The sequence below is a fragment of the Rhinichthys klamathensis genome, unplaced genomic scaffold, assembly GCF_029890125.1.
Source record: "Rhinichthys klamathensis goyatoka isolate OS25496 unplaced genomic scaffold, OSU_Roscu_1.1 h1tg000186l_1, whole genome shotgun sequence".
Classification (NCBI taxonomy): Eukaryota; Metazoa; Chordata; class Actinopteri; order Cypriniformes; family Leuciscidae; genus Rhinichthys; species Rhinichthys klamathensis.
In genome coordinates, this window is record NW_026606714.1 from 1,602,923 (window position 1) to 1,630,922 (window position 28,000).

At 36.8% G+C, this 28,000-nt stretch overlaps 1 protein-coding gene across 1 annotated transcript; it reads left to right on the forward strand.

Annotated features, from left to right (window-relative positions):
• Positions 1 to 1,280: 1,280 nt before the first annotated feature.
• elovl6 (ELOVL fatty acid elongase 6) lies at positions 1,281 to 17,276 on the forward strand. Its single transcript, XM_056261846.1, has 4 exons — positions 1,281 to 1,569; positions 10,399 to 10,530; positions 11,481 to 11,632; positions 16,179 to 17,276. The coding sequence occupies exons 1-4, from the start codon at positions 1,487 to 1,489 to the stop codon at positions 16,610 to 16,612; spliced, it is 801 nt and encodes a 266-aa protein (XP_056117821.1). The 5' UTR covers positions 1,281 to 1,486; the 3' UTR covers positions 16,613 to 17,276.
• The last annotated feature ends 10,724 nt before the right edge of the window (positions 17,277 to 28,000 follow it).

Consider the following 28,000-nt stretch of genomic DNA (forward strand, 5'->3'; position numbering starts at 1 on the left):
TTTAAATTGTAAAAATAAATCACAATATTACAGTTTTTACTGTATTTCTCATCACATAAATACAGCCTTGGTGAGCATAATGTACAGGAGTGTACATATTACATAATAGTCTGATAACCCTGCATGGGTTGAATAAAAACTTTGCCTGGCACAACCGAGTAGTTCCTACGCTTCTGAAATCATTCTTGCAATGGGAAATTTAGATATAGGCCTGTGTTGTATAATTGTCATAGGTTTATGCTTTACATATTTCTGAATGCATTAATAAATTAGGAAAACAAATAATGAAAATTTGTACACGCCTTATTCTTTAGCCTATTATTACCATTTTCAACATTTTAGAATTAGTTAAGTCAAACACCACAAATGGAATTATGGAAATGATGAAGTGACCAAAAATGCTAAACAAATCAAACTCTTATATTTTAGATTATTAAAATATATAAAGTATAAATCTCATCAGGTGCCCGATATGTTTTTAGGAGTTTCCATGCATGCTGAACACTATCTGGTCCAACCAACTTATTCAAGAAAAACTGCTTAAATATTCAAGAATGGATTTTATTACGAAGGCCAAATTGATTTGTGTCAGCAAAACTAATTCTTAAAAACTATTTGATCTAAATGCTTAAGATCATGACAAATATATTTTGTTAAGTGAGCCCAAACCTCTGACTGGTAGTGTGTATATATATTTTTTAAACATTTAATTTCTTATAATCTAGGATAAATGTATCTTAAACTGTAAAGAACTAGTGAGATGAGATGAATTGAAGATGAAGTGAAGTGAAGTGAGATGAATATACAAGTCTACGTCATTTGGTTTTTAACCCCTTGGGCCAATGAAGATCCATGCATAAAATAGAATTTTCTTTATTTATATATATATAATATATATATTATTATTTTTATACAAGTAGCTACATTTTTATTTTTAATAGTGGTACAGTAGTGGTACAGTTAGGCCTACCTGTCTATCACTAAAGAATGTAAAAATATATATTTAAAGAGAAAATCCAGGTCACCGGGTTTAAGAACCTGTAAATGATGGATTGGTTTTGTTTACATGAGAAATACATGTTAAGCTGATATAGTGACAGTTGATCTATGTTCACACATAAGAAGTGTAGCCTAGAGTCTGAACATCGACTGAAAATGATGAAAAATGCCTCGTTTATGAATATATGCCAAAGGTCATCGCAGTCTGAGATGACGACAGCTCCGGAGGATGCATCAGTTCTGCGGCATTAGGACCTTGCGCTCCTCTTCCTCAGAAGAGAGGAGGGCGTATGCCGGCACGGGCTGAGAGTTAAATAGGCTGACATTCGAGAACAACTCAACCAATGTGCTGGGGGTGGCAAGAGCGATGCGAGGGCAAGGCTGGAGCTGAGCCTGCGAGACATAGCTAGGAAATCCGTGAAACTCAACTCATTTAGTCGCCAAAGAGGCTAACGTTCTTCAGTAAGCGTTTAAAGGACGAGAGACCATGTCGGTGCTGGCTTTGCAAGAATACGAATTCGAGAGGCAATTCAATGAAGATGAAGCCATTCGATGGATGCAAGAGAACTGGTACAGTAGCTAGCTCTGCTGCATGATAAATATTCTGGACCATAATAATCACGCCTACAAACCCAGCTGTATCATCAGATAGCTCGTGTACCTGTTTTGCACTGACTGACTAGCATATTAAATATTTCAACCATGCATTAATCATAATGCTCTAAAACGGGGGGCTCTTGAAAGTCACTGGCAGGTGGGCTGCCAACCAGACCACGGTATTTGCACAGTCAGTGTGATATTTCCCCTCGAGACTCATCAATATTGTTTCAGCATCGTGTTCTATTCAACCTCTCAATGTTCTTCGTGTAATGAGCGATGCTATATTTGAAGCATCGTTGCTCTAATCAGATGCAAAGCCTTTTCAAGGTGGTGCTCTGATTATGCCCTTTCGTGACAATTGGAACTTTCATCCTAGGATGCCTCGCGTGTTCAGATTGCACGCAAACGTTTATTCGATTTTTTTTCTTCCCGTAAACAAAACTGAATGTATGTTTCAAATCAGTCGTACCCCTATATTAAATAGCTTGCTAGAAGTAGCGATGTCCGATTCGTGAAATAATCGTTCTTTAGATTCGGATCTTTCCAAATGAAGCGGTTGACAAAAACGGTCTGGAAAATGCTCACGAATCGGACGGGATTCATCCGAGAGGTTAACAACTAAACGATTCATTAATCCGTGAGTCGGTTCCTTTCAATATGTCCGATTTGTAATTGCCAAAAACTGATTTCGAGTGAATTATTTGACTAACGGAACGACATAGTCTTTTTTTAAAGCTTTAAAATGTTACAAATACAACAAAATGTGTTGACGAGTTGATTTTATGAATTGGTTTTAATAAACTTAAGAATTACAATGAGCACCATATAAGCCTAAAACATAATTAAGAAACGTAATAAACATACATGAATATGACTTTATTGTAGGCTAACATTATAATATGTTATGTCAGGGACCATGAGGTGACAATCACGCCATGACGTAAATACTAGTTTTGAACCGGTTCTCTTAAACGAACTGTTCAAAAGAACCGATTCGCGAAAACGAGTATGACTTCCCATCACTAGCACAAACTCAAAGCCTAGCCTAGCCCACAATGTCTGTAGCAAATGGAAACGCCATAATACAGGTAATCATTTGAATAACAGACATGCAAGTGACGCGTTATTAGATTCCCTGCTCCATACGTAAGCTTGATTCTATTGTTAATGGCAGAAATCATCGCTGTTTATTGCACATTTGGCACGTTTCTCTCGTGAGAAATTGTGCTGCTTGTTAATAGTGTCTGACACATGGTAACGTCGACACGATTACTCGCTGCATCAATGTCACGCTTTTGTAATTCTGTAGCGCGTTTGGAGACGGATAAGTGCTGGTGGTTAATAATTCATAGCAACCAATGAGATGTGGATGTTGATGTCTGCTGACACAAATCTGACCAATCATGTTTCCGCGTCACTGTGCCGAGTTCTCGGGGATGCTTGCATCACATCTGTCATCTTGTACCCCTCCTGTGTGGAGAGCAACACCGACTGTCTTTAAAGTACGTTTTTAGTTGTAATGTGCTTAATTTTGTTTTGTTGATCACTTCAGCCTGTCGGTTTCCTGTCCGTACTTAAAAATTAAATGCGAAGGAAATGGTGTTTATGACTGTACAACGCTGAAATGCAGATTTAAAGGGATAGTTCACTTAAACATTATAATTATTTAATTATTTATTCTAAACCCTTTTTTAAAACTCTTTACTATGCTTATTGTCTTCAATAGAAGACCAAATATGATTTTAGGCAGATTGACAACCTGAGTCACCATTCACTTTCATTGTATCTAAAAAGATGCAGTAATGCTGAATGGTAACTGTCATTCTACCTGACATCCCCTTTTGTGTTCCACAGAGTAAGTTTGGGGTAAACTATCACTGTAAAAATAAACACCAACAATGCATACTCCTATACATACATAGATAGGCATCTGACAACCCATTCAATCATGCAGCACAAGTCATTAATATCAATTCAACACAGGCTTTAAAATCATGCTTCTTTCCTGGTGTTTAGGTAACTTAAAACAGTCACAATTTCCATGTCACAATACTTACTTGTAGTCACTTTATGAGTAAGATAATGATAATGGCCCTTGCCGTTATTAGGCCTATCTAGTTTTTTTTTTACTGTTCCAACTTTGAGGTTTATTCATCCCGTGGCCAGAACTGTTAGGAAACAGTGAAACATCCCGTGGCCATTTTTATTTATGCTTCCTATCAATTTATCAGGGTACTAAACTACCAGATCATTGGCTTTAGACTAATATAAAAGACATTCATCCCTTTGTAATGTAATTTCACATGCTATATTTCTACATTAATGTACTTTCTCAGAGTTACATTACCTACCTCATCAAACAATAATTTATCAGGAAAATGTTACCGGGGCACCCCTGGTCAGACTAGACTAGAAGAACTGGACTAGAATCTTTCACTGCACTATAAGGGAAGGCAGATGATGTTTGCATTGCAACACAGGTGAATGAAGGCTCATGTCATGTCCAAAATGAGCCAGATCTGGCCAGATGCAGGGATGTAGGAACTGAGTTAAATGGATAGATCACCTGAAAATAAAGATTTTGTCATCACTTACTCACCCTCATGTTGTTCCAAACCTGTATGAGTTTCTTTCTTCTGTTAAACACAAAGGAAGATATTTAAAAAAATGTTGGTAACCAGACAGTTGGCGGTAGCCATTGACTTACATAGTAGGAAAAAAAATACTATGGAAGTCAATGGCTACCATCAACTGTTTGATTACCAACATTCTTTACCAAATATATACTCTTGTGTTCAACAGAAGAAAGAAACTTATACAGGTTTGGAACAACTTGCGGTTAAGTGAGGACAAAATTAAAAAATTTGGGTGAACTATCCCTTTAAATAGCATTTAGTCCCAAAACCCTTATATACTTTGGCAAAGACTTTGGTTGTTTGCACAAAAGTCATTCGGCCGAGTGAGGGGATGAACAAAGGGGTTAAATACTAATTAGCTGTACTGTAACTCAGCATTTTTAAGACTATAGATCATCTTGGTAATTCACATTGTATAATTGCTTCTTTTGCATTCGAGGGAAATGCATAGATAAAGAGTGTAAACATTTGCTTGAAAAGCATTTTTCAGAACCCATCCCGTTTGGATTTGAAAAGAAGCTGCTAGGCACGTCTCTTCTTTAATAATCCCACGTTCCGTTCTGTGATTAATGACTGCAACACCACAGGATCCATTCGTACATCTTCCTGATGATCAGGGAAACAGAAATGTCAGCTCTGATAAACAATTTTCGCATTATTTATTTATGCAAGGCAAGCACAGTTGCTTCAGCACAGACTTTCCTGAAGTTCTGTGAAGAAAAGATCTTCAAGTATGATTTGATTATAGATTTGGATATAATTATCACCTCAAATGTTCAATGCATCCTGTTTTTTTTATAGGTAACAAAGGCTGTTAAAATTAGAGAGATTTTTTTATTATTTCGAGTACCTCATGAACAACAGTACAGGGTACAGAAAACCTTTTAAAAAACACGGGGGGAAAAATGCTAGATATTTTCAAGAGGCCCATTTATTGGAAGTATATTTCAAATTCTCTTACTCCAACTTACTCCAAGTACTAACTACTGCATTTCAACGGCCACGTCAGTGCTCATAAATTCATTGTATGTTGCAGTAAAAGTGTGTGCATGTGTTTTACAGGCCATGTAGGTGTTATGTAAAGCATGACATGTAAAATTAGTTCATTAATATTTGACAGTGCTGAGTCATACTAGACAGCCAAATTGGCATCTGTTCTTATACAATTATAAAAAAAAAAATTATTTTATATAATATATAAATATATTATATATATATATTTTTTTTTTATTATTGGCAAAACAATTCTCAGCAAAGATCAATAAGACAGAGCTGCCATAGCGTGTGCATTGAGCCATGTTTAGTGTTGGTCTGGGTTGACCAGAGAGAATTAGCCTTAGGTTGTGAAGATTGCCACAGGTCATCTCTAATCTGGGAGTATTTTTATCCTCTATCCTCACTATACTGCACTGCCCAAAGGTTTCTTTAATGAGATCTCATTGTAAGAGTCAGTCTCTCAAAAGACAAGCAGACAGGAGGCACAGAAACACTGTGGATAAATAAAAGTGGACTGAATTCCACACGGACTGCCAGGTTTACATAATAGTGACAGATAATAGAGAGTTTCCTGGCACCATCAAACTGATGTCCCCTACAATAAATGCTACTTAATACAATCTTATAAATACAGACAGCCACTTTACTACACCACATTGTGAGATGCCGTCTCCGAAAAACACCGCCACTGGCCTTGATAGATTATCTTTATAAAGTAGATTTGCTTTTCCTGCAACCTTCAAAGTCTAAAAAAGCTCATCTCAGAGCACACACACACTAAAAAAATTAATTTCAAAATTTGACCTCTGAAAGAGCAGTCACCTTGTTTCTATTTTCACCGCAAGTAACCCAGAAGAAGGGATTGCATTTGATGTTTTAGAAAGGGTAGTGGAGAAAAACAAATACCTCTGGCTAAAGCCCTTTCCACCATGTCAAAACTTATAACATCAGCCGTTGGTTTGTTTAGTCTTAAGCATGTTATCGCACCCAGAGTGTTAGACAGAAAACTGTAAAAAAAAAAAGTAGTATTTCACTATGCATCTATATTTTGCAGCTTAACATGGAATACATTTTTTTTGCATGTCCTCATGACGTCAAGGTTTTGCTCTGACAGAAAATATATTCTGTGCTTGAATTCTATACCATCCTGCACTTGCCCAGCGTTGTGCTGCGTTCGGTTAAAAATCACTGCATCTAGCAGAATAGATTCTGCTATCGTCATTAGTCTAAAACTGCTATTAGGCTGCAGATTCAGTTTATTTAGTAGCTCTAAATGACTTGGGAAGCACTTCTAGCGCAAACAGCTTGGGCCAGATGTGATCCCTTGCAAGTAACTTCACCATCAGTCTTTGTCCACTGCAGGTCTGATGCTCTCAGCGGGAAAAATGAGAGCATAGACAAAAACACAGATGAAGTTTTTCAAAGAATTGATGGTCTTGCAATAAATAGACCTACTTACTGTGCGTTGATGACGCAAGACCTGAATCTGTTCTGCTGATATAAAATATGTGTGGTTCCTCTTCTACAACCTTTTCTGTATCATTTTCGGTGCATTATATGGAAGCTGCTAGAGCTCTGCTTTTTTCTTCTCTTTTTTTTTTTTGACAGTAACAAGGCCTGATGGGAATAGTCTATCGCATCTCCATTGGATGGTCAGTACTAAGGCAGGGTTTTACTGCAGCCGTATGGCATATAACTCACTCGCTCACTCCTCTAGCAGGATATTTGAAGTTCTCCCCAAAACAGGTCTCCTGATATGTTGCTAATAAAAAAGGGAGTGATGTTGTTTTGTCATTCACTGCAGCACAGCTCAGTAACCCATCTGAACATCCAGTTTTAAATAAATAACCTTTATTCATGTCTTTGCTGCATCTTAGGGCTGGACAATATATTGTATACTGGAAATATTATTTTGCTGGATATATAGAATTAAGCTATATTGTGATCACAATGATGTGATGCACCTTTTATTTGACAAATAAGTTCCCTAAATATTACATCATTAGACATAGAATTAAGCTATATTGTGATCACAATGATGTGATGCACCTTTTATTTGACAAATAAGTTCCCTAAATATTACGTCATTAGACATCAATTGTCTGAATTGTCTCACAGATGTTTTAATACCATAAACTTCAGTAAAAACAGGGTGTTACCCATAAGTTTGTTTAATTTTAGTGAATCGGTTCAAAACTCTGATTCAGTGGTTCATCATTCAGAAGTCCCCATATGACTTAATAAAAATACATGTACACTACATAAAAAAAAAAAAAAAAAACTTATTTCAGCAAGGACACATTAAATTGATCAAAAGTGATAGTACTTTTAAAAGGAACATTTATAATGTTCCAAAAATGTTTTTGACCTGAACTGTAAAATATTAGAACTGAACGTTCTATTTATCAAAGAATCCTGAAAAAAAATCTATGACGGTTCCCACAAAAGTATTAAGCAGCACAAGTGTTTTTAACATTGATAATGATAGCACAGCAATAAATTAAAATATGCAAAAAAAATTCTAATAAAATAAAACTGTTATAGTTATTATTTTATAGTATTTTTGATCGAAAAAAAGGGAGCCTTGGTCAGCCTAAGAGACGTCCTTTTTTTTTTTTAATCCACAAATGTTTAAAAGGGTAGTGTAGGTAAATATTGCAGTTTATTGTTATATGGATGCACATAAAAAATATAAATGAAAATTATTAAATATTCTTCTTCTTATTAAAAAAAATTCATTATGTCAAGAAGCTTTTAACTAGATTTTATTGCAATAAACAGCTATCTAATTGGCTACAATGGCTGTTTGGTCAAAGTCAAAATGATTGTCCCTCTGACTGAAAACAAAAACCTTTTAAATATTGAATATCTTTTTTTTTGGCTATGTCACCCAGCCCTAGCTGTGTCTAACGTAATGAATGCATAATGACATGCAAACAGAAGTTTGTAATGGATTAGCAGAAGCAGTTTTCTCAAGTACAAGCTTCTTGCTAGCTGGCACTGTGAAGAAATGTGTCAATAACCAGTGCATTTAACTAAATAGCAGCCAGTAACAAGAGTTCAATCTTCTAATAACTGATAAATCGGTCCTATAATATATGTGCATACTGCTGCAGTCTCCCTTTGTACACAAAGAACAAAGCAATGACAAGTCAAGGTTGGAGGGGGCTGTATACATTGAATGGACTCACTGTTATAAGCAGAGTGAGGTCAGTGTTTCTCACATCCACTAGACAGAAAAATAAAATGATGCCCATTGTGCTTTCACAACCTACACCCAAGCCTATAGAGGTCATGTGTAACAAAATAAGAAGAAATTACAACAGTACAAAGACACTTAGAACTATATATTCCATTATATTTTGACTTAATTCAGTGTATCATTTGAATATTTATGTATAGAAGAATTGTCTGAGGCGTTATCCAATGGGTGATTAAAACCCAGAAGAACCTCTAGGGTTCCCCGTTTACCTATTTGGCTTCTTGGAAAGAGAACAGAGTCACACAGGAGATGATACTGGCAGGGAAAGACGTGCCCTAGTTTTGGCCCATAATGCCAGCTGGATGCTGGACTGGCAAAGCTCCCATCTGGCGGACTTCTGCCATTAACTGAAAATAAATACTGTCATTATTAATTAAAGCTTATGTTTCAATAGGGATGTGAAAAGAAACGCAGTTCGTTTTAATTAAAGGCCAGTTTTTGCTTTAACAGCATCAAATGAGATATCAGACTATTTACCCAACAATTTAAGTTGATTCATTTGATATTTACTTGATACTAGTGTTAAAAACAAAGTACTTTAACAAAAAGAAATTACAAGCAATAGAACAATTGAGTTATTACTATGCCATTGTTTCAATTTAATTTGTGAGCATGGTATCAAAATTAGCACAGAACCATGAAATTGCTCTCATGTTGGTATTGGAAGTTTAATATAGTGATGTTAGTACCCTTATCGTTATTTATGTTTTTAATGGAGTTACTTTATATACAGACGTTTCCTAACCGTGTCACCAGAACACAGTGAAATTGAAATTTCTTTCAATTGCAATTTCCTCGGCATTCAAAAGGCATGGATGGGGCGTTATGGAAGCAAAATTATTGTAAATCCGTTTTAGGGGGATCAAAATGCCCTCAAAAATGAATTAGACGGCACTGTGGATATCTCCAGATTCCAGATAATGCAGTACAGCACTGCCAGATAATATGAGCTCCTAAAAGCAACACAAGCTGTCAAAATAAGCCCAATAAGCTGTTTGTGATAAAAAGCTCCAACAACAGTTTATTTCATTTTGGCAAGATAAGTGATGAATATAGAAACAATTACATATTTATGTAATGTTTGATGCATTTGGACAAAGTTGCTGAGCCAAATGCATTACATCAGGATTTAATGTGATATTTATAAAAAAAGAAAAAGCATAATATCAAAACCTGTACACAATATAGACCGGTATGCAAATGTTTTAAGACTGGAATTGCGAGTTAGAAAAAAAAAACCTCTGGCTGTTCTCTTGTTTTTTTTTAACAGCTACATAACTGCATTATAATATAGTCAGAAAAGTCACAGGACCAGTTTGCCTTTTCACCATATGCAAAGTCTACAAATTTGACAATGTAATATGAGGCTTGTGTGTTACCAGACACAACGTGTCAAAATGCAAATTGAAAGAAAATGCAGTGCTTGTGAATGAAATGTTTTTCTCAGTTAAAATATGAGCCATTAAAAATATGCTACCGTTCAAAAGTTTGGGGTGATTTTTTAAAGAAATTAATACTTTTATTCAGCAAGGATGCATTAAATTGATCAAAAGTGTCATTATAAATGACCACCATTTAAAATAAATGCTACTTTCTATTTATCAAAGTATCCTGAAAAAAAATGTATCACAGTTTCCATAAAAACTTTGTACATACATATGAATATTTAGTTTGGAAAAAAGCATCTGTTAAATGAGCACTTGCATATGCCATATAGGATTTATAATTGGTTCTGGTGTTCTAAAAATTAATCAGCAAAATAATAAAGATACTGATATAGTCTGACTTTGAAAAGTTTTTGAAAAGCTAGTTGATTAAGCAGATATACACACTGAAGGTTGTTGTGGATGGATACTTGAGTTTTCTTGGACTATACTAATTTTATTATCATCTCCCTCCTTACAGGAAGAAGTCCTTCCTCTTCTCTGCGCTTTACGCTGCCTGCATACTTGGTGGGCGGCATTTAATGAAACAAAGGGAGAAGTTTGAGTTGAGGAAACCTTTAGTACTATGGTCTTTAACACTTGCAGCCTTCAGGTAAATATGTCTATTGGTAAATGGGTCATGTGTCTTACATGCAAATGTTTGAGTGTGTGTATTTGACATACATACATTACATGCATCTATCCATTTGCCTACAGCACCTGTTAATGCTAAAACATATTTTCTTACTTCAAACATATTGCTGTAAATTAGAAATGTGTAGGTCATTACTATCACAGACAGTTGAGTGATATTTTTACACCACAGACACTACAAAGATTTCACTGCACATTAAATCAAACGTCATAATGCAATGGCAGTACAAGATGAAAGCAAAGTTTGAGACCTCCTTCCTTTGTCATTTTCTCAATTTTGCTAACAAATTATAGTTTAAAAAAAACAGTCAACATGGAAAGACAATTCACATTTATGTGATATGGACTTTTTTTTCTTTCTTTTTTTTTCTTTTTTTAAATGATGTCGCTTTGCACGTTACAATACAACACTGCAGTGAATACTGTGTATTCATAAATTGTTTCATGTTTTAGCAGATTAATGGTGTTCATTATAGGCAGAAAAACAAGCCACTTCCTCGTTCCAAGTTACTTCATAAAGACCTGCATTTATGGTACATAAGAGGCCTGCATATATGATTTTGTATTGATATCTAAATTATATAGTAAAGGGCACAATGATATAACATATCACACACTCTGCTATGTGTGAAGATCAGCACTATATTTACTGTAGAAATGGGGTGACACAGGCTACCTCGCACTTCCAGGTTTTTCACATGATCCAGCCATTGGCAGCTTTATAAGAAACCTAAAACTGGAACCTGAGTGCCAAGTAACTGCTCAGCCATAAAGCATTGAATAAAGCATTGTTATTAGTAATGCTATGCCCTGAGTCCTAACAGTCAAATAAAGTAATATACACTATTTAAAAAGTCGATTGTATTTGATTTTAAATGTCTCTTTTGTTTGTTGCACCTCCTTCTTCAGTATATTTGGTGCCATCAGAACCGGAGGCTACATGATGAACATCTTGATGACCAAAGGCCTAAAGCAGTCAGTGTGCGATCAGAGTTTCTACAACGGACCAGTCAGCAAGTTCTGGGCCTATGCTTTTGTCCTCAGCAAGGCACCTGAACTAGGTGAGATTATACATGAATAAGTCTCATTTCAGTTTTATAGGTTAAGATTAAAAGGTGCAGTAAGCGATTTTTGAGAAAAGCAGTTGAAAATTGAAATCAACAACGGAACAAACCATTTTGTGAATATTTGCTAGATGTCTGTTCTGTCTGTGTGTGCTGAAGAAAAAATCATGTTGCACTTAGTCCTGGCTGTGTAAATAGGAGGGAAAAAAGTGGATCGGACCGGTCACCGCAATAGTGGCATATACGCTCATGATGGGGAAGGAAAGAGTGTGAGAAAGCGGGACATTTGTTGAAAGAGAGATGGCTGAGATATTACCACAGAGGGTTACGATCAGGCAAAGAAGAGTTACGATAAGGCAAGAGGACCTGCGTTAATATTAAAAAAGCTTTTCAACGCTGGAGAGATATTAGAGTGTGAGAAGGCCTGAAAACAGACACCGAGTTTGCTTTGTTTCTGCTCGATAAGTAACATTGGTTTTGCCATGTTTCACAGAACCAAGATATGCTGCTGTTGTTGTTGAATCACAGCTGATTCATCCATACTGTTATCGTTGCATAGCATGTTCATTATTTTGGGGGGGGATGAAGGGAGGGGTGTGTTTCTTTTGGGTAGGGGTGTATGTGTGTGTGTGTATGTGTGTTTCGATTTCAAATATTTAAAGTCAAGTCACCTTTATTTATACAATCGCTTTATACAATACAGACTGTTTCAAAGCAGCTTTACAGGGATAAACAGAAAAATGATTCAATGATGCAAAATTCAATGATTCAATCCTGCTGTAAAGTAGCCCTAAAAAGACAATAGTAAACAGAATTTAGACCATTTGTATAAAGGCTTCATCTGAAGCAAAACTATAGACTAAAAAAATCATTCAATAGTAAATAGGCTACATAATTTTTCTTTTGTAAAGTTAGACTTCATTCTCACACTGTTGGATTTGATACTAAAATAGTTAATGCAAATACATAACCACAGCAACACTTGTAGCCACATTACCAAATCCTTAACTCTATTTAAACAACTGTAATCATTTAACAGAGAAATAAAGATCAATGGTTCTAGTTAAATACATTCTGCCTCTTCTATGTAGCCTGCTCAAGTGACAAAGCACTACTGAGAAGCCTAGTGTTCATCTGCATGAAAATAATTGGTTGTGAAAGCGTAACAGAATTTGTTAGCGTGGACCTTGCAGCATAACCCCAAGTCTAGAAATATGGGATAGTGGTTCTATTTTCCGCCTGCCTGGGCCTATTGTGTTTGCCATGTCCTGGCGGTTAGTGGGCTACCAGGCCCATTGTAGAGACAAAAAGACAGCACTAAGACAACGTGAGGACCTTAACATCCCTAATAAGGGCCAGGCCAACCGTGATGAGTCAGTTATGTACAGCAGGAGACACACCAACATATATAGACTTTTGACCAACTGAAAACATGCGCTTGCCTTCTCTGATATAAGTATAAACCGTTTCCATACCATGTGTTCAAGAGGAAAAAAACTTCACTTCCTGGGAAACTGGCATAAACTATCAATAATAAAATACTAAAAAGTTGCTGGAACCAGGGAAGCCTGTGACACTCTTTTCGTACATAATAAATTGCTTGGGCCTCAGAGCGAGTAGATGAAATACAATAAAAAAAAAAGATGTCATGTGATCTTGTGTTTGGAGGCAAATACCTAATGTTTAGAAACCAAGGCCCGAATTTACTAACAGCTTGCGCCGGTGCAAACACCCTCTTTTTTTGGCGTTAGAAAACTACTGTCAGGATTTACTAAAGACACGCAGTGAAAAATTGCCGCTGAAAAGGCGTGATTTATTGCATATGCATTTGTAATAGTTTCCCTTTCAGATGCAAAATTTATGGGAGGAGAGTATTTAAACGCAAGGTGATTTACTTAGGTTTGCACTAGTTAATATACTGATTTTTTTTCCGCCATTATTTACCACCCAAAAAAAGCATGTCTTAAACCAGATGCTAATTTGCGCTGTTGTTGGTAGATTGCGTTAGTCATTATGGAAATGATCCGGCTTTGTCTGTTCTTTAAAGGGGTCATATAATGGTACATGCACTTTTTCAAGTTGATTGTACTGAAATGTGTGTTGGCAGTGCCTGTACACAACCATCATATAATGATAAAAATCCATCCAGTGTTTTTGTTTTAATCTCCTTATATGTTTTCCCCTGCCTCAAATCGAGCCGTTCGACCGTGTGACGTCACACTCAACACAGACCCGCCCTCGCTCGTGAGCGAGCTGTCAATCATAGTCTGCGCGGACCGGCACGGTCATTGTTGATATGCTGGAGCACTGTCTATGAGCAGAATGGCGTCTAAGCGATTGTGGTGTTCTGTTCTTGGGTGTAATAACGAACACAGCAGTCATTTTAATGTTCCTAAATCCGAACCGCTGAAGACGCAGTGGCTGAGTTTTGTTTTCGAAGGGAATATTCCCCACGAGCAACGTCAATGCGTTCATGTTTGCGCGAATCATTTCTCAGCAGACTGCTTTATAAACGAGGAGGGTCAGTATAAAGCTGGTTTTGCTAAGAAGCTGCTCCTGAATAAAGGATCAGTACCAACTATTCGTGTTCCTGCTGAATCTCCAGAAAACTGAAGTGAGTGGAACGTTTTATTAACCTTTATATTAATATTTATATCTTTGCAAATCGCTTAAACGCTTCACGATGAATGCGTCTAAGGTTTACACTCAGGGTACATTACGGCATGTTTTCTATGTACGACGTTCTCAATATAATTCATAATCCCACGTTTATACTGAACAACGCGTTATGGTTATTGTGTTACAAACGTGTACGCACAGAACAGAGAGGCGGGGTGAGCAAAGCTCATTATCATTTAAAGGCATATATGCACTGAAACGGCGTGCTGAAAACAGAGCTGTTTTTGACCAGGTAAAATAACTGTTTTCTTACAATACTAATGAGAATTTTTAATTAAAGTATATTACAAACTTTAATTTAGACCCTAAAGAATCATATTAGCTTGTACAAAAATGGCATTATATGACCCCTTTAATTTGCGCGTTGTTAGTAGATCACGCACAGAACTTTCCACTCCCATTGGCGCTTTTTTGGTGACAGACTTTGACTTTTCAGACTGAATAAAACAATGTTTTAGATGGTTTGGAATGTGATTGGTCTGCACGTTAGTCCAGTTATCCAGTTGAAGCAGATCAGTTTTTTGTTGTGCATCCAGGAATATATTCGCTAAATGTGTTTCCATCATAGTTTATGCACATTTTCTTATCAAATAAAAAAAAAATCTGCCTCAAATGAGCGTACAAGCTTTATATGCGCAATTGTACAAGCTTTATATATGCGCATCTTAGCGTAATCCCACTATTCGCATAAAAATGTGGATGAAAAAATAGTTTATGTCACATCATTAGTTGAGCCAATGTGGCTTTACTTATAGTTTCTCTGCACAGCAACTTTAATGACCTAATTGGTTGAAATTGGACCCCACTGTGAAACGATGCTGCTTATTATGTAGCTACTTGCTACATATGTAAATAATTAAACACAAAATATTAATTTGACTTTTTTTTTTTACCACAAGATGACTCGCAGTACCCGCTTGAGCAGTCTTTCATTACTTGTAGCAGTTCTCATGGAATAACATACCACTAGATGGCGTGATTGAAGAGTCAGAATTGAGACGTGTAAAAATATCAATGAATAGTTCTGCACGAAGCATGGACAAATTTCTGAAAGAACTGCCAGTGCCAGGTAAACGTAAAGCAGACGACGAATCTATTTCAAACGTCACAACTACCCAAACAAAGTGTCTACACCAGACTTGAGTGGCGGGACACGACAAAAGCAAATAGAACCCTTTTTTATTTTTGACACTTCCAGTGTAGACAGCTTATCAAGTGTGGCGCGACAACCATCATGTCTGGTGAAGACACTGTTTTAAAGACAAGAAAATATGACTAGGTCTATCTCGGCCTTGGATTCACCAGTACAATGGTGGTAATGAAAAAAGACCAGTGTGTTGTGTGTCTCAAAATATGAACTTCTGACAGTATGAAGCCAAACAAGTTAAGATGGCACTTAGAGACTTAATATAACCAACACTCTATCGATTACAATGTTTCAAATACATAAATCCTATAGGATTTTCCAAGTAAGGTCATGTCTGTGAGTGTCTTTATGTCGGTGCATGCAGGTGGTGGGTTTTCAAATATGTTTCTCTACAACAGCAGAAAAACCGACCTAATGTGCAACTTAAAATGTTTTAATGCTTCATTTTGACCATTGCACAGTGGTGTTTTCACAGTTTGAACTGCTACATTGGCCAAATAAAACTTGTTTTGTCTAGTGAATGCATTGGAACACTTTGCCCTGATTAGATATACAAGATCTAGAACATGCAAGTTTAATTGAATATCTTAATCTCTACTTGCTATTATCAATAACACAAAAATAACAAGATAGCATATCCGAGACAGCCAATAGTTTCACAGTAACCAGCATTTTCGTTTCTCTCTCACAATCAGTCTCTTGCTCTTATACTTTCAGGAGACACACTATTCATTGTTTTACGCAAGCAAAAGCTGATCTTCCTGCACTGGTATCATCACATCACAGTGTTGCTCTACTCATGGTACTCCTACAAGGACATGGTGGCCGGCGGGGGCTGGTTCATGACCATGAACTATCTGGTGCATGCCGTCATGTATTCTTACTACGCTCTTCGGGCCGCCGGCTTCAAAATCTCTCGCAAGTTCGCCATGTTCATCACCCTGACGCAGATCACCCAAATGGTGATGGGCTGCGTGGTCAACTACCTGGTGTATTCGTGGATGCAGCAAGGCCAAGAGTGCCCGTCCCATGTGCAGAACATTGTGTGGTCGTCCCTCATGTACCTCAGCTACTTTGTGCTCTTCTGTCAGTTCTTCTTCGAAGCCTACATCACAAAGACCAAATCCAACGCAGCCAGGAAGAGCCAATAAATCAAGAAAATGATTTTGAAAAGTGAATCAAGGAGAGCAAAGTGGACCAATGAATGGTTAGTGGATGGATGAGTCTTTTCAGTTGGGGCTTATGGACTTGCAGAAGAAAGAAGAGAAGACCATGAGAGGCTACGATCAAAGCTTGTGCATACTGTACTACTAACCTATAGAGATAAATCTCCCCGACACTAGGGGTGCTCTATTGAGTCGCACTGAGAAATTATTATGATTATATCAGTTGAACAAAAAAGAACAAAAAAAATGTGTCTTTATGTGATTTTTATGTGCCCAATTCAATTCTCTGCATTTAAAAAAAATGTATAGATTAAAAAGGGATGCAAAATAAATTCAAACAGAATTAAGGAGAAGTTTAAATGGACTGGGACATTTTGAGAGAAAAAAAATCTGAGAAAATTATATGGATAGAATCAATATTTGTGTGGTTATGTCTAAACAACATTAAGTGTTACCGTTGCATTTTAATTTTGTATTGATTAGATACTAGAGTGTGTATGATAGTTTTGTATGAAAGCCATGTCAATGGATGACTGGTCAATGTTGAGCTAAAAATGCCACAGTGTGTTCAGCATCGCAGCACCAAAATCCTCTCAGGACTTAGAGTTTTCCATTTGATGTTCATATCATTTTAGAAAAAAAAAGAAAAGACATAAAAAAAGGGCAAAATAGTCAAGGTAGTCATATAGGCCTAAAATGTTCATGCCATTGGATCACCCATACACAAGCAACCACACAAGTATTTAAAAAGAGAGAGAGAGAAGAGAGGAGAGGAGACAAAGACCAGTGAAGGCCGTTTTGAGAGGACATTTCAGCCAAATGATCATCAGAACACCTGAGGCTCTTGTGGAGTATGAATCACCGGACCTCTCTGAATCTGTGGATGTTCTGACCTCTGAAATGCCTGGCCTTCTTCCCATGGCTTAAGGTCATAATTATCATCTATTCCAAAGACCGACAGCATACAGAGTCCAAACAAGCCCTGTCTAAAGGACCATGAAGTCAAGCATACTTACACAAAATGTCTATATTCACTGTAACAAACCTGAATAACTGAATGGTGTATATTGTGCTCTTGTGCATTTGCACTGTATACATGTAAAGCATCTATAGACGATTCTAACAAAGAGCCGTGAGTGCTGAAATAAGTGTCTTGTGTTTTTTTAATTCCATTTCTCCTTCTTTACCTTGATAGGACTGTGAGATATTCTTTGTGGTACATATTTGCTATAATCTCTGCAGGAAAGACATATGAACTGTCACTCTTGTGGTGAACAGGCTCAGCAACATGCCAGATGGGAGCACTATTGCCTCAGCAACAATGACATAAGACATTACACATAAGTTCAGACTGTCCTGGTTTCTAAAGCCATACTAAGCAGCATGTTGGGTCTGCTGACTGGGGTTGGGCAGTAAATATGTGAGAAAGAGTGACTACAAGACATTTAAACCTTATGGAAATAGTGTTAAAGGTACTATGAAATGGTACAGAGCTGACATATTTACATCACATAATGCCATATTTCACTAGAAATCTTTGGACAGGAGATAAAGTGCAATAAAATGCTGTCCAATAAGAGTTCAAATTTAGTTATTAAAACAATCACAATATTACCACAATCTTACTTAAAATGCTAAAAACGTTATATAAAACAAAGATGCACAGCATTAAATTGAAAAGAAATTGATGACACCAAAAGTACCAGAGGTAGATATCAGTTCTTCGAAGATTGTCTCAGATAAAGGCTCCAAGTCAGAAAGTTTGAGATTTGGGCATTTTAAATGAACTTCACAATTATAGGCCTGTGTAATAAATCCAAACCATCCACCTTTAAGTCACAGTTACAGTATGTCACTTCAAGAAAACGTTTTAAGTGCTAATTAACCATTCCAGTGATGCAGACACAATGAGGATATTCTGGTGTGTGCATAAACAGTGTGCAATTAACTTCAGATAACTTAGAATTAAGTTATCTGAATAACTGAATGGTGTATAGAATTCAGATAACTTAGAATTAACTTCAATTTGGGTTGTACAAATCAACTGAATTTGAATTAAATAGATTTCATAAATTGTTCTTTGTACACATTTTGTATGTTGTTCCAGTATGTTCTACCTTGAGTCATCAGCAGATTCTTTACATTTTTCAGTTCCTTTTTTCAACCCTGCATGCTTTTTGCTTTTCAAACTAGACAAACTGGTGAAAAAGAAAAACAAAATGTGTCTGACATGTTGAAAGTTCAGCCCTTCAGGACTGTTAAAGCAACACTAAGTAAGATTTTTTACCTTCAAATAATGTTTCCAAAATCGTTTCTGTGGTTCATCAAGTTGTAACAGGGTGAAAGGCACTTATGCCTCCGCTTTGCGGTCCTATATCTGCTATAACCACGCTATGTAAGATTGCCAGATCGGGTCGAGTTTCTGTAGTCCTAATGAGACATAAGAAAACTACAAATCTGACTTGCTTTACGTCAAGCAATACAATAGTCATTATTTTGTTTTTCTTCGTTTCTGATGTCGCAATACATCATACTTTCATGAAATCATGCATTATACTCTACCTTGTCTGTGGACATCGTTCATTCCAAAGCCGGTGCTGGATAAACAACGAGCGTGCGTGCGACAGTAGGCTGCGGTAGGCTAAATTATTTACGACAGCGGTAATGCACAATTCCGCTTCCAAACCTGTAGGGCGACCGCAGAGGAAAATTTACTTGGTGTTGCTTTAACACCCTTTCAACCAATCGGCTACAGGAAAAATTACTTGTTACTACAGTGCCCGATTTAAAGTATTAAGCACCGGGGTGGGGAGGGGATGGGGGAGAAGTAAACCCGTCTCATCTAGACATAGACATACATTATATACTTCCTCAGACAATAATATGTTCTCTGAAATCTAGTGTCACTGTCAACTGAGTTATCTTCCATTGTGACACCAAAGTATTTCATTCATGTCTTTGCATTACAGTCAAGTGTAAGACAATAAACTTGATTTGACTCACTCACTGCCCTATGGAGAATGCCACAAAAAGCCTTAGGTCAGATGTGCCATGCTCTGTCTAGCTCACAAAATATCAGTTATCATTTTGAAAGGTCAAAGACTCCACAGACTGTGCAGCATGTCAGTCAGGACTGGGACAGATTTAAAATTGTACTGCTTCCAGAAATGTTTGCATAATTATTTATAAGCGACTGTAATGAATGAAAACTACAAATAAAGTAAAATATTTGCGTAAATATAAATGAATGACTAGCAAGTCTCGTATACAGTGTTTGGGAAAGTTACTTTTAAAATTAATGTGTTACAATATTGAGTTACTCCCTAAAAAGTAACTAATTGGCTACTAGCTACTTTTTATGGATGAAACTTGTTCTCGTCTTATTTTTGGCAAATGTAAAAGCCCTTTCACACCAAAAACAAAATGAACAAGCCTGCAGGTGGAAGGACATGCAAATTCACATCTGTACAGTTGAGAGTGCAGCTCAAACAAACCTTTCAGTTGTACTCCCATTCTGGATTGCAGAAAAATAGGATGCAGGAGAAGAAAGTTCACCACTCTTACTTCACACAACGCCTCTTCCTCTTACCCCTGAATTCCCTCAAGGACAGAAGGGGTATCAATCTATAAATAGAAACAAAGTAACTTGAGTTACTGTTTGAAAAAGTAACTCAGATATTTTGTTGTAAATTTAAAAGTAATGCGCTACTTTACTAGTTACTAGAAAAAATAAGTTGTCTGATTACGTAACTCGCATTACTTGTAATGTGTTACCCCAACACTGCTCATTTAAGTCAGAATAAATATACTTAATATACACTGGTTATGTTCAGAATTTAAGAATATGGCTAGCTACTGAATAGTGTGCACTTTATACTGCTAATACAAATAAGTATACAAATATACGAAAAAGATTTGATTTGATTCCTTCATCTCATTTTCTATCCTTGCATCCTTCCCTCGCCTCCTAACAGGGGTGGAGCAGAGACGTGAGGAACGGAAGCGAGGAAAGGAAATAAGGATGCACAAATAAAAACTGAGAAGCACCCCAAAATAAGGTTTTTAAAGTAAGCATGCTACATTGCCACATGGCCATCATGCTCAATTTAGTGAATTAAATTCATTTACAAATTCATTTACAATTCCAATAGATGTTTTTTCAATTTCTAATCAAATTTGGTTTAAAAATGTCTTAACATTTGCAGTCTGATCAAATAATGAGTAAAGAAAAATCCCAGTTGATATTTTGTCTGGTTAAATCACACAGAAAATTGTATGTTGTGTTAAGCACACTACATTGTGGAGTATGGTACATTGCAGTGTTGCACAGTGCTTATTTTGGCAAATGTAGCATATAGTTAAAGCTACAATATATAGTCGCCGCTAGGGGCGCTGACCTCTTACAATAACAAAGGCGTAGGTTGATGACGCAGTGATAAGCGGAATGATGGGACTTACTGTCATGCTGATGAGCTTGTCTGAGGAGGCTGTTTTGAACTCTTCTGTCAGAAAAGTGGAGGTTTTTGATATCACAACCTAATTACTTTGACTTGAAACCGGTGTAATGATGGCTTGAAAGTAAGGGAAACCATTTTTGGTGCTACGAGGCAGCAGTGTTGTGAAAGTATGCTCATATAGCCTTCATTAAAAAAGGAGAACCGGCAAAAGGGAAAAGTCACAACTGGCGGTAAGCGTTAGGCTAAAGTTTTGTCAATACGGGAACACACGCCAGAGAGTGAAAGCAATGGAAGACAACTCTAACGTCAGCACCACAGAAGTTCCAATGGAAGACTCGGGTAAAGACAATGTATCGAATAAACTTGACGTTGACACAGGTGACATACTTTCCACCTCACCTCATATCTCTAAGAAACCTGTCACAAAGAAGAAGAAGCGCGAACACAGTAATGGTAATGGTGACGGCGAAGAGAATGGCCATGCGGACATTTTGGCTGCTATCCAAGATTTAGCCAAAAGTTGTGGTGAACTAGGGCAAAAAATTGACAACTCTTTCCATAAAATTTCGGTCATCGAACTGACAACAACTGAAACCTCTAAGCAAATTGAGAAACTTTCATTTACTGTTCAACAACTTGTGGTGGACGTTGAGCAACATAAAGAAGTACTGAAAAACACGAAGCAAGAGATTGAACATCTGAAAAAAGAAAACCGAATCCTGAGGGAAGGAGTCGCCGACTGTAAGCGTTATAGCTGGAGATGGGCGCTAAAGCTGCACGGGCTGAAAGAGGAGGCCAACGAGGATGTGAGAAGGGTGGTGATTACTGTGATTGGAAAAGTTGCACCTGGGCAGGAATACCTGGAGGAGGGGATCGACATTGCCCATCGTGTCGGCCCTAAAAAACAGGATGGTCCCCACAGATCTGTCATTCTATTTGCACTTCGCCGCATCCGTGATGCTGTCTGGAAGAGCGCCAAAGGGAGCAGGTTCCTACGTGACAAAAAACTGCGGCTTACTGAGGCTTTGTCTCCGGAGGACAGAATTGCCAGAGAGAAGCTCTGACCCCTAGTTAAAAAAGCAAGAGAGGAGGGGAAAAAAGCTTCTTTCCTTGGCCCCCTCGCTCTAATTGATGGGAAAAAGATCAACTACGCAGACATTGATTAATACTTTCTAAACTGACATTTGATGGACAGGAAGTTGAATGATGATTTCTCATCCCCTGTGATCCCAGAGTGAATCTAACGGTCTTACTGTCACCGGAGCTGCAGACCGGCAGAACTAATAATGGGTCCTCCTTTGGTTCAAGAAACATTAACGTTGGTATGTATATATAAAAAAAAGGGATATAAAATAACAAAAGGAAAGTAAAAGAGTATTTTGTTTTTGTCCTGAAACGAATTAAAGGTTCTCACCCAAATATGGGCTAGTGGCTGGCTAATATAGTTATTTGTGATTATTTGGTCCTAATGTTTGGTTCTGAAATTTTCTAATTAACCTTATACAATATGTTCTCCTAAAGGAGTTAGTATCTTTAAAAGTAATACCTTAAGTTCATATATATAATTAAACTAAGTTAATAAAAGTATTATATAAATGGCTATGTTAAGGATAGTTTGTAATTCTGTTTATTATTATACCAAATCAAATATATGGTGCCTTAAAGGTCAAGTGTGTGATTTTTAGCGACATCTAGCGGTTCGGTTGCGAGTTTACACTAAGGGCTCAGCCCACCGCTCACCCCTCCCTTTCGAAGAAGCTACGGTGGCTAAAACGGGACAAACATCGTCGTCTGAGACAGCAGAGAATAGCCAGCGTAAACCAAGTTTCTGTACCACAGTCCATTATAAACCACATCATGGATAAAGTTTCAGGAGAGGATCAAGGGTCTTAATACATAATATAATAATAGTAATCAGCTGATTGTCTCACGAACGTAACCAGCACATTCTCCCCACATAGCAAACCCATAATACAGCGAGGGAGAAGAACCACATGAAACTATGCAACTATATATTTTTTCCAGAAGGGTAGTAAAAGTTTAGCTGGCTAATATGAGCTGTTACTGTGGCTGAGCTGGTTAAAGCGTAAAGCCTTGTTTAAACTCGACGCGTCCGCATGAGCCCAAAGGTGCGTGCGGCAAAAATGACGTGATTGTAACAGCGCGCGCGCCTCCGCATCCCCTAGACACACTTACTACACACAATAGGCTTTTAACTCTGATTTTGGAAACTCGATCGACTTAAAATGCTTCCAAGATCGACGGGTTGGTGATTCCTATAACTGTTTTACGGTCAATGACAAGAGTAGCCTAGCTGCTACTAATCAGCTGTCTCACGAACTTAACCAGCACATTTATCCCCACATAGCAAAGCCATAACACAGCGAGGGAGAAGAATTAAGTTACATGAAACAATCCAACTACATATTTACACCACTGACAAGGGAAAAGTCACTACTCACGGTGTTTATGACTAGCTTCTTCTAGCTTCCTGCGGCTTCTCTCTCAAGGTAGTGACGAAACGCGCTCTGTAGTGTTGTTTGTTCGCGTTCGGCTACTGTAGAAACATGACGTCACAATATGGCGACCTTCATAGAAGGGGATTCCAAGGGGGTAATCCACCAGCCGGAAACTGAAGTCTCCCCGGGCGCCGCCATTGGCTAACAAGCCTTCACCTGCTGTTAGCATCCCATTGACTCCCATTCATTTTTGCGTCACTTTGACAGCGAATAACTTTACATATGAGACGTTTAAAGACTCCATTTGTCCATTATTTATTTCTAAAGAAACACGACAATGTATAAAATGCTCCATTACCTTGTATCTTACGTTGTGGCCCTGTAGAAGAAGTTTTTGTAAAAATAGGCTAACGATTGCGTCATAACACGCGACTCTCTGTCGCACAGTGGAGAAATGACCGTAAAGACAGATGTAGAAGCTCACACGCAATCGGGGGACGTGGAGGCATAAAGTTAAGGGAGAAGCCCATAGAGAGTCATAAAGTTGCTCCTGCTGCGAGCTCATGGACAGCTAATACTCACGATCTCCGGCTCTGCAAGATTCGGAAGGGAATGATTCAGATTCCTCTTGGCACCGCTACTAGAAGCCGTACAACTGTCAATCAGGTTGCTCACGTCCCAACTACGTCTTCAAGCTCAGTTTGAGCCTGCGCAGTGCGCTTGGCAATCAGGAAGTGAGTGCTTCTATTTGACTTCACTTTTCTCCGTTGAAGTCTATGGGGTCGCTGTGTCCATTTCTTTTACTGTCTATGGGGGATTCCCGCACCTATGTAGATATAAATGCCTCATTCTAAGGTAATAAAAACATTACGGTTTATTAAGTAAGTTCTTTATACACCACTGAACATAGTTATGGATGTCATACTGCATTTCTGTTAATAAATACTCAAAAATGTTACACACTGCACCTTTAATATACATTTATTTAGTCGCTATTTGTTCACCATAATGTTAATGGTTGTATCAATCCTTCTTCAACGGTTACTTAAACACTTCTTACATTTATTGTTACTAGTTGAGAGTTTGTTTTAGTTTGTGTCTTATAGTTTTTTTGTTTTTCTGTTTCTGTTTTTCTAATTTATTTGATGGATGTTAAGTTAAATTCTCTTACTGTGATGTCATTGAATACCAGGGGTATACGGGACTCTGTAAAAAGGAAAGCTATTTTTTTATTTTGTAAAAGAAGTGAGGCTGATTTGATTCTACTTCAAGAAACACATTCCTGTGAATCGGATATTAAGTTTTGGAAAGGGCAATGGGGAAATGGAATTTACTGTAGTCATGGCACCAATCACTCAGCTGGTGTCTCTATCTTTCTACATAGATTTAAAGGAGATATTCTAGAGGTGGTATCTTCTGATGATGGCAGATGGTTAACTATTGTTATTAGGCAGGATAATGCAATCCTTATTGTGTGCAATGTTTATGGTCACAACTCACGCTCTCGAAACAAAGGGCATTTCTCCCACATAGTCTCAAAATTAAATGAACTCTTACAGAAGTATTCAAACTCCCTCTTAATTTTAGGTGGTGGCTTTAATGAATGTGCTGATGATGCAAAAGACAGGTATCCTCCCAAGATTGGCCAATCTTTACAAAGTAACAATCTGATTTTAAAACTCTGTTGTGACTTGTCTCTGACTGATGCATGGCGCTTTTTGAATCCTGATATGTTGAATTTTACTTGGTCTAACAGAAGTTTGTCGTGTAAATCTAGAATTGATCTTTTTTTAATTTCAACAAATGCTCATCATCTTCTTAAAAATGTGTCTCTTTCTTCTGCCCCTTTATCAGATCATAAACAAATTATTCTGAAATTGGGTGATTCACAGGAAACTGCAAACTTAAGAGGTTACTGGAAATTCAATAACTCTCTTCTCCAGGACGTCAACTTCAATGATAGTATAAAAAAAATAATTGAAGAAATATTTAATGATAATACAAATTGCAAATTCAAGCAAAAATGGGAATACTTTAAATATATGGCTAGATGTGCTGCTATTAAGAGAAGTAAAGAACTTAAATTCCTTAGGAATCAAAAAGAATCAGAATTATTTAATAGAATTAACATCCTTTTAACTAAAAGTGCTGTATCTTCTGAGGAAGAAATGGAGTTAAAGGAGATACAACTAAAAATAGATCAAATGTATAAGGATTTAGCTAAAGGCGCATTTATAAGGTCTAGAGCTAAATGGCTGGAGGAAGGAGAAACCAACTCCAGTTACTTTTTTGCTCTGGAAAAAAGAAATGGAAGGAGGAAATCACTGGATGTTCTTGATATTAATGGAACTCACTGCTCAGATACAACAGAGATTTCCAACTTTGTCTCTTCATTTTACAGTGCCCTTTACGCTTCCAAATTTGATGATTGCAAATGTGAAAATTTCATCTCTAAATCAATGAAGGATGTGCCTGCTATTAAGGATGACTTTAAAACACTTTGTGACTCAGAGATTACGTTAAATGAAATTAAAACAGCACTTTTTTCTATGAAAAAAGGGAAAGCACCCGGTATAGATGGCCTTTCAGTTGAATTTTATATTCATTTCTGGGACCTTATTCAAAATCTTTTATTCTACATGTATAAAGAATTAATAAAGTTGTTGAGTTGTTATCCAGGAACATTGTATGCAATCCTGATTTTAAAGACATCTCCATATTTGATAGGGAAATTAAAATTTCGCAACTGGCGGATGACACAACGCTTTTGCTTAAAGATAAAGATCAGCTACCAAAAGCTATTGAGCTAGTCGAACAGTTTTCTGCAGCCTCAGGTTTAAAGCTTAATATATCTAAATGTGAATTATTGCCTGTGCATGATTGTGAAGATACTTCGATGGGAAGTGTTCCTGTAAAGAATGTAGTGAAATATTTAGGTATTTATATATCCAGGAATCTTTCAGCCAGACAACATTTGAACTTTAATGAGAGAATTAAAAAAACTAAGAATATATTTAACCTCTAGCTTCAAAGAGACTTAACGATATATGATAGAGTGCTTTTATCAAAAGCTGAGGGTCTGTCTCGCTTTGTTTACCCTTCACTTTCTCTTTTTGTTAATGAATCCATGGCCAATGACATTAATAAGTTATTCCTTGATTTTATTTGGAGAAATAAAACTCACAAACTTAAAAATGCTGTGCTATCTAATAGCAGAGCGGAAGGAGGTCTTGAAGTTTTAAAAAGTTTATTTTATGAAGTTTATTTTTGAAAAAATTGGTGGCCTCTCTTTTGTCATGATATGTAATTATCATCCAAACAAACTTCCTGTTGCATTATCTAAGTTTCATCAGCAGTCACTTCTTGCATGGAAGCTATGTTTTGTCCACAACTTTTCTCCTCACAGAACTTTCTTATGGAATAATATTGATATAACTATTAGAAATTCCTCTCTCTTCTATCCAAAGTGGTTCCAAAGAAATATTGTAAATATCTTGACGTTGGTTGATGAACATGGCTCCATACTATCATATGAGAACTTCATGATAAAGCACAGTTTTCCCATTCCTTTTAAGGAATACAATGCGGTCGTTAAAGCCATCTCTTCTGGTTTGATCCATCTAATTAGGAGTCATGTTCTTTTTAATAAAGTAAATACCTCATATGCTCAACCTACATTGTCTTTGAACGGCATTCAATTACTTGATAAAAAATGTAACAATAAATACATTCGTCGAATTTTGCAAAGTAAAAACAAAGTTCTTCCAAGAGGAAAATTTTACTGGAATTCACAGCTGGATGATATAAACTGGAAAAAAACATGGCTTTTACCTCATAAATTTTGCATTTCCAACAAGGTAAAAGAAGTTCATTTTAAAATCTTACATAAAATGTATCCTATAAATTCTATAATATCCAAATATATGGATGTTGATAGCTCCTGTTCCTTTTGTGGACGCGCTGATGAAACTTTTACTCATCTTTTTTTTCATTGTGATTCTACAAAGAAGTTTTGGTCTGATTTAAATCATTTCATATTCCACCCTCCCATGATAATTTATACATTTTCTCTCAAGGATGTAATATGTTACTATGATAATAGTAAGGATCAATTTCTTACTCATGTGGTTAATTTTTGTATTTTATTGGGGAAATTTTTCATTCATAAACAGAAATTCTTAGGGTCTCAACCCTCATTCCCTTTATTTTTAGTGGAATTTAAATTACTTCTTAATTCTCTTACCCTGATAGATAATAAGAAAAGTAATAGATTTACAGAGTGTTATAAAAGTATATTTGGTATTCCCTGATATTATTGTGATTAACTTACCCTCTATGTATTGTTTGTGTAAGATGAATTTTCTGCTTTCTGTGGTTGATACTTTTATTTGTATCCTTTTACCTTACTTATATGGAATAATTGTATTGTATATGTTTGTGTGTGTAGATTTATATAT

Bases quoted from the DNA above. Each gene is read 5' to 3' on its own strand.
- elovl6 (XM_056261846.1), top strand. From the start codon at position 1,487: ATGTCGGTGCTGGCTTTGCAAGAATACGAATTCGAGAGGCAATTCAAT. The intron at 1,570-10,398 runs GTACAGTAGCTA...CCCTCCTTACAG, and splicing joins CGATGGATGCAAGAGAACTG to GAAGAAGTCCTTCCTCTTCT. The intron at 11,633-16,178 runs GTGAGATTATAC...TTATACTTTCAG, and splicing joins CAGCAAGGCACCTGAACTAG to GAGACACACTATTCATTGTT.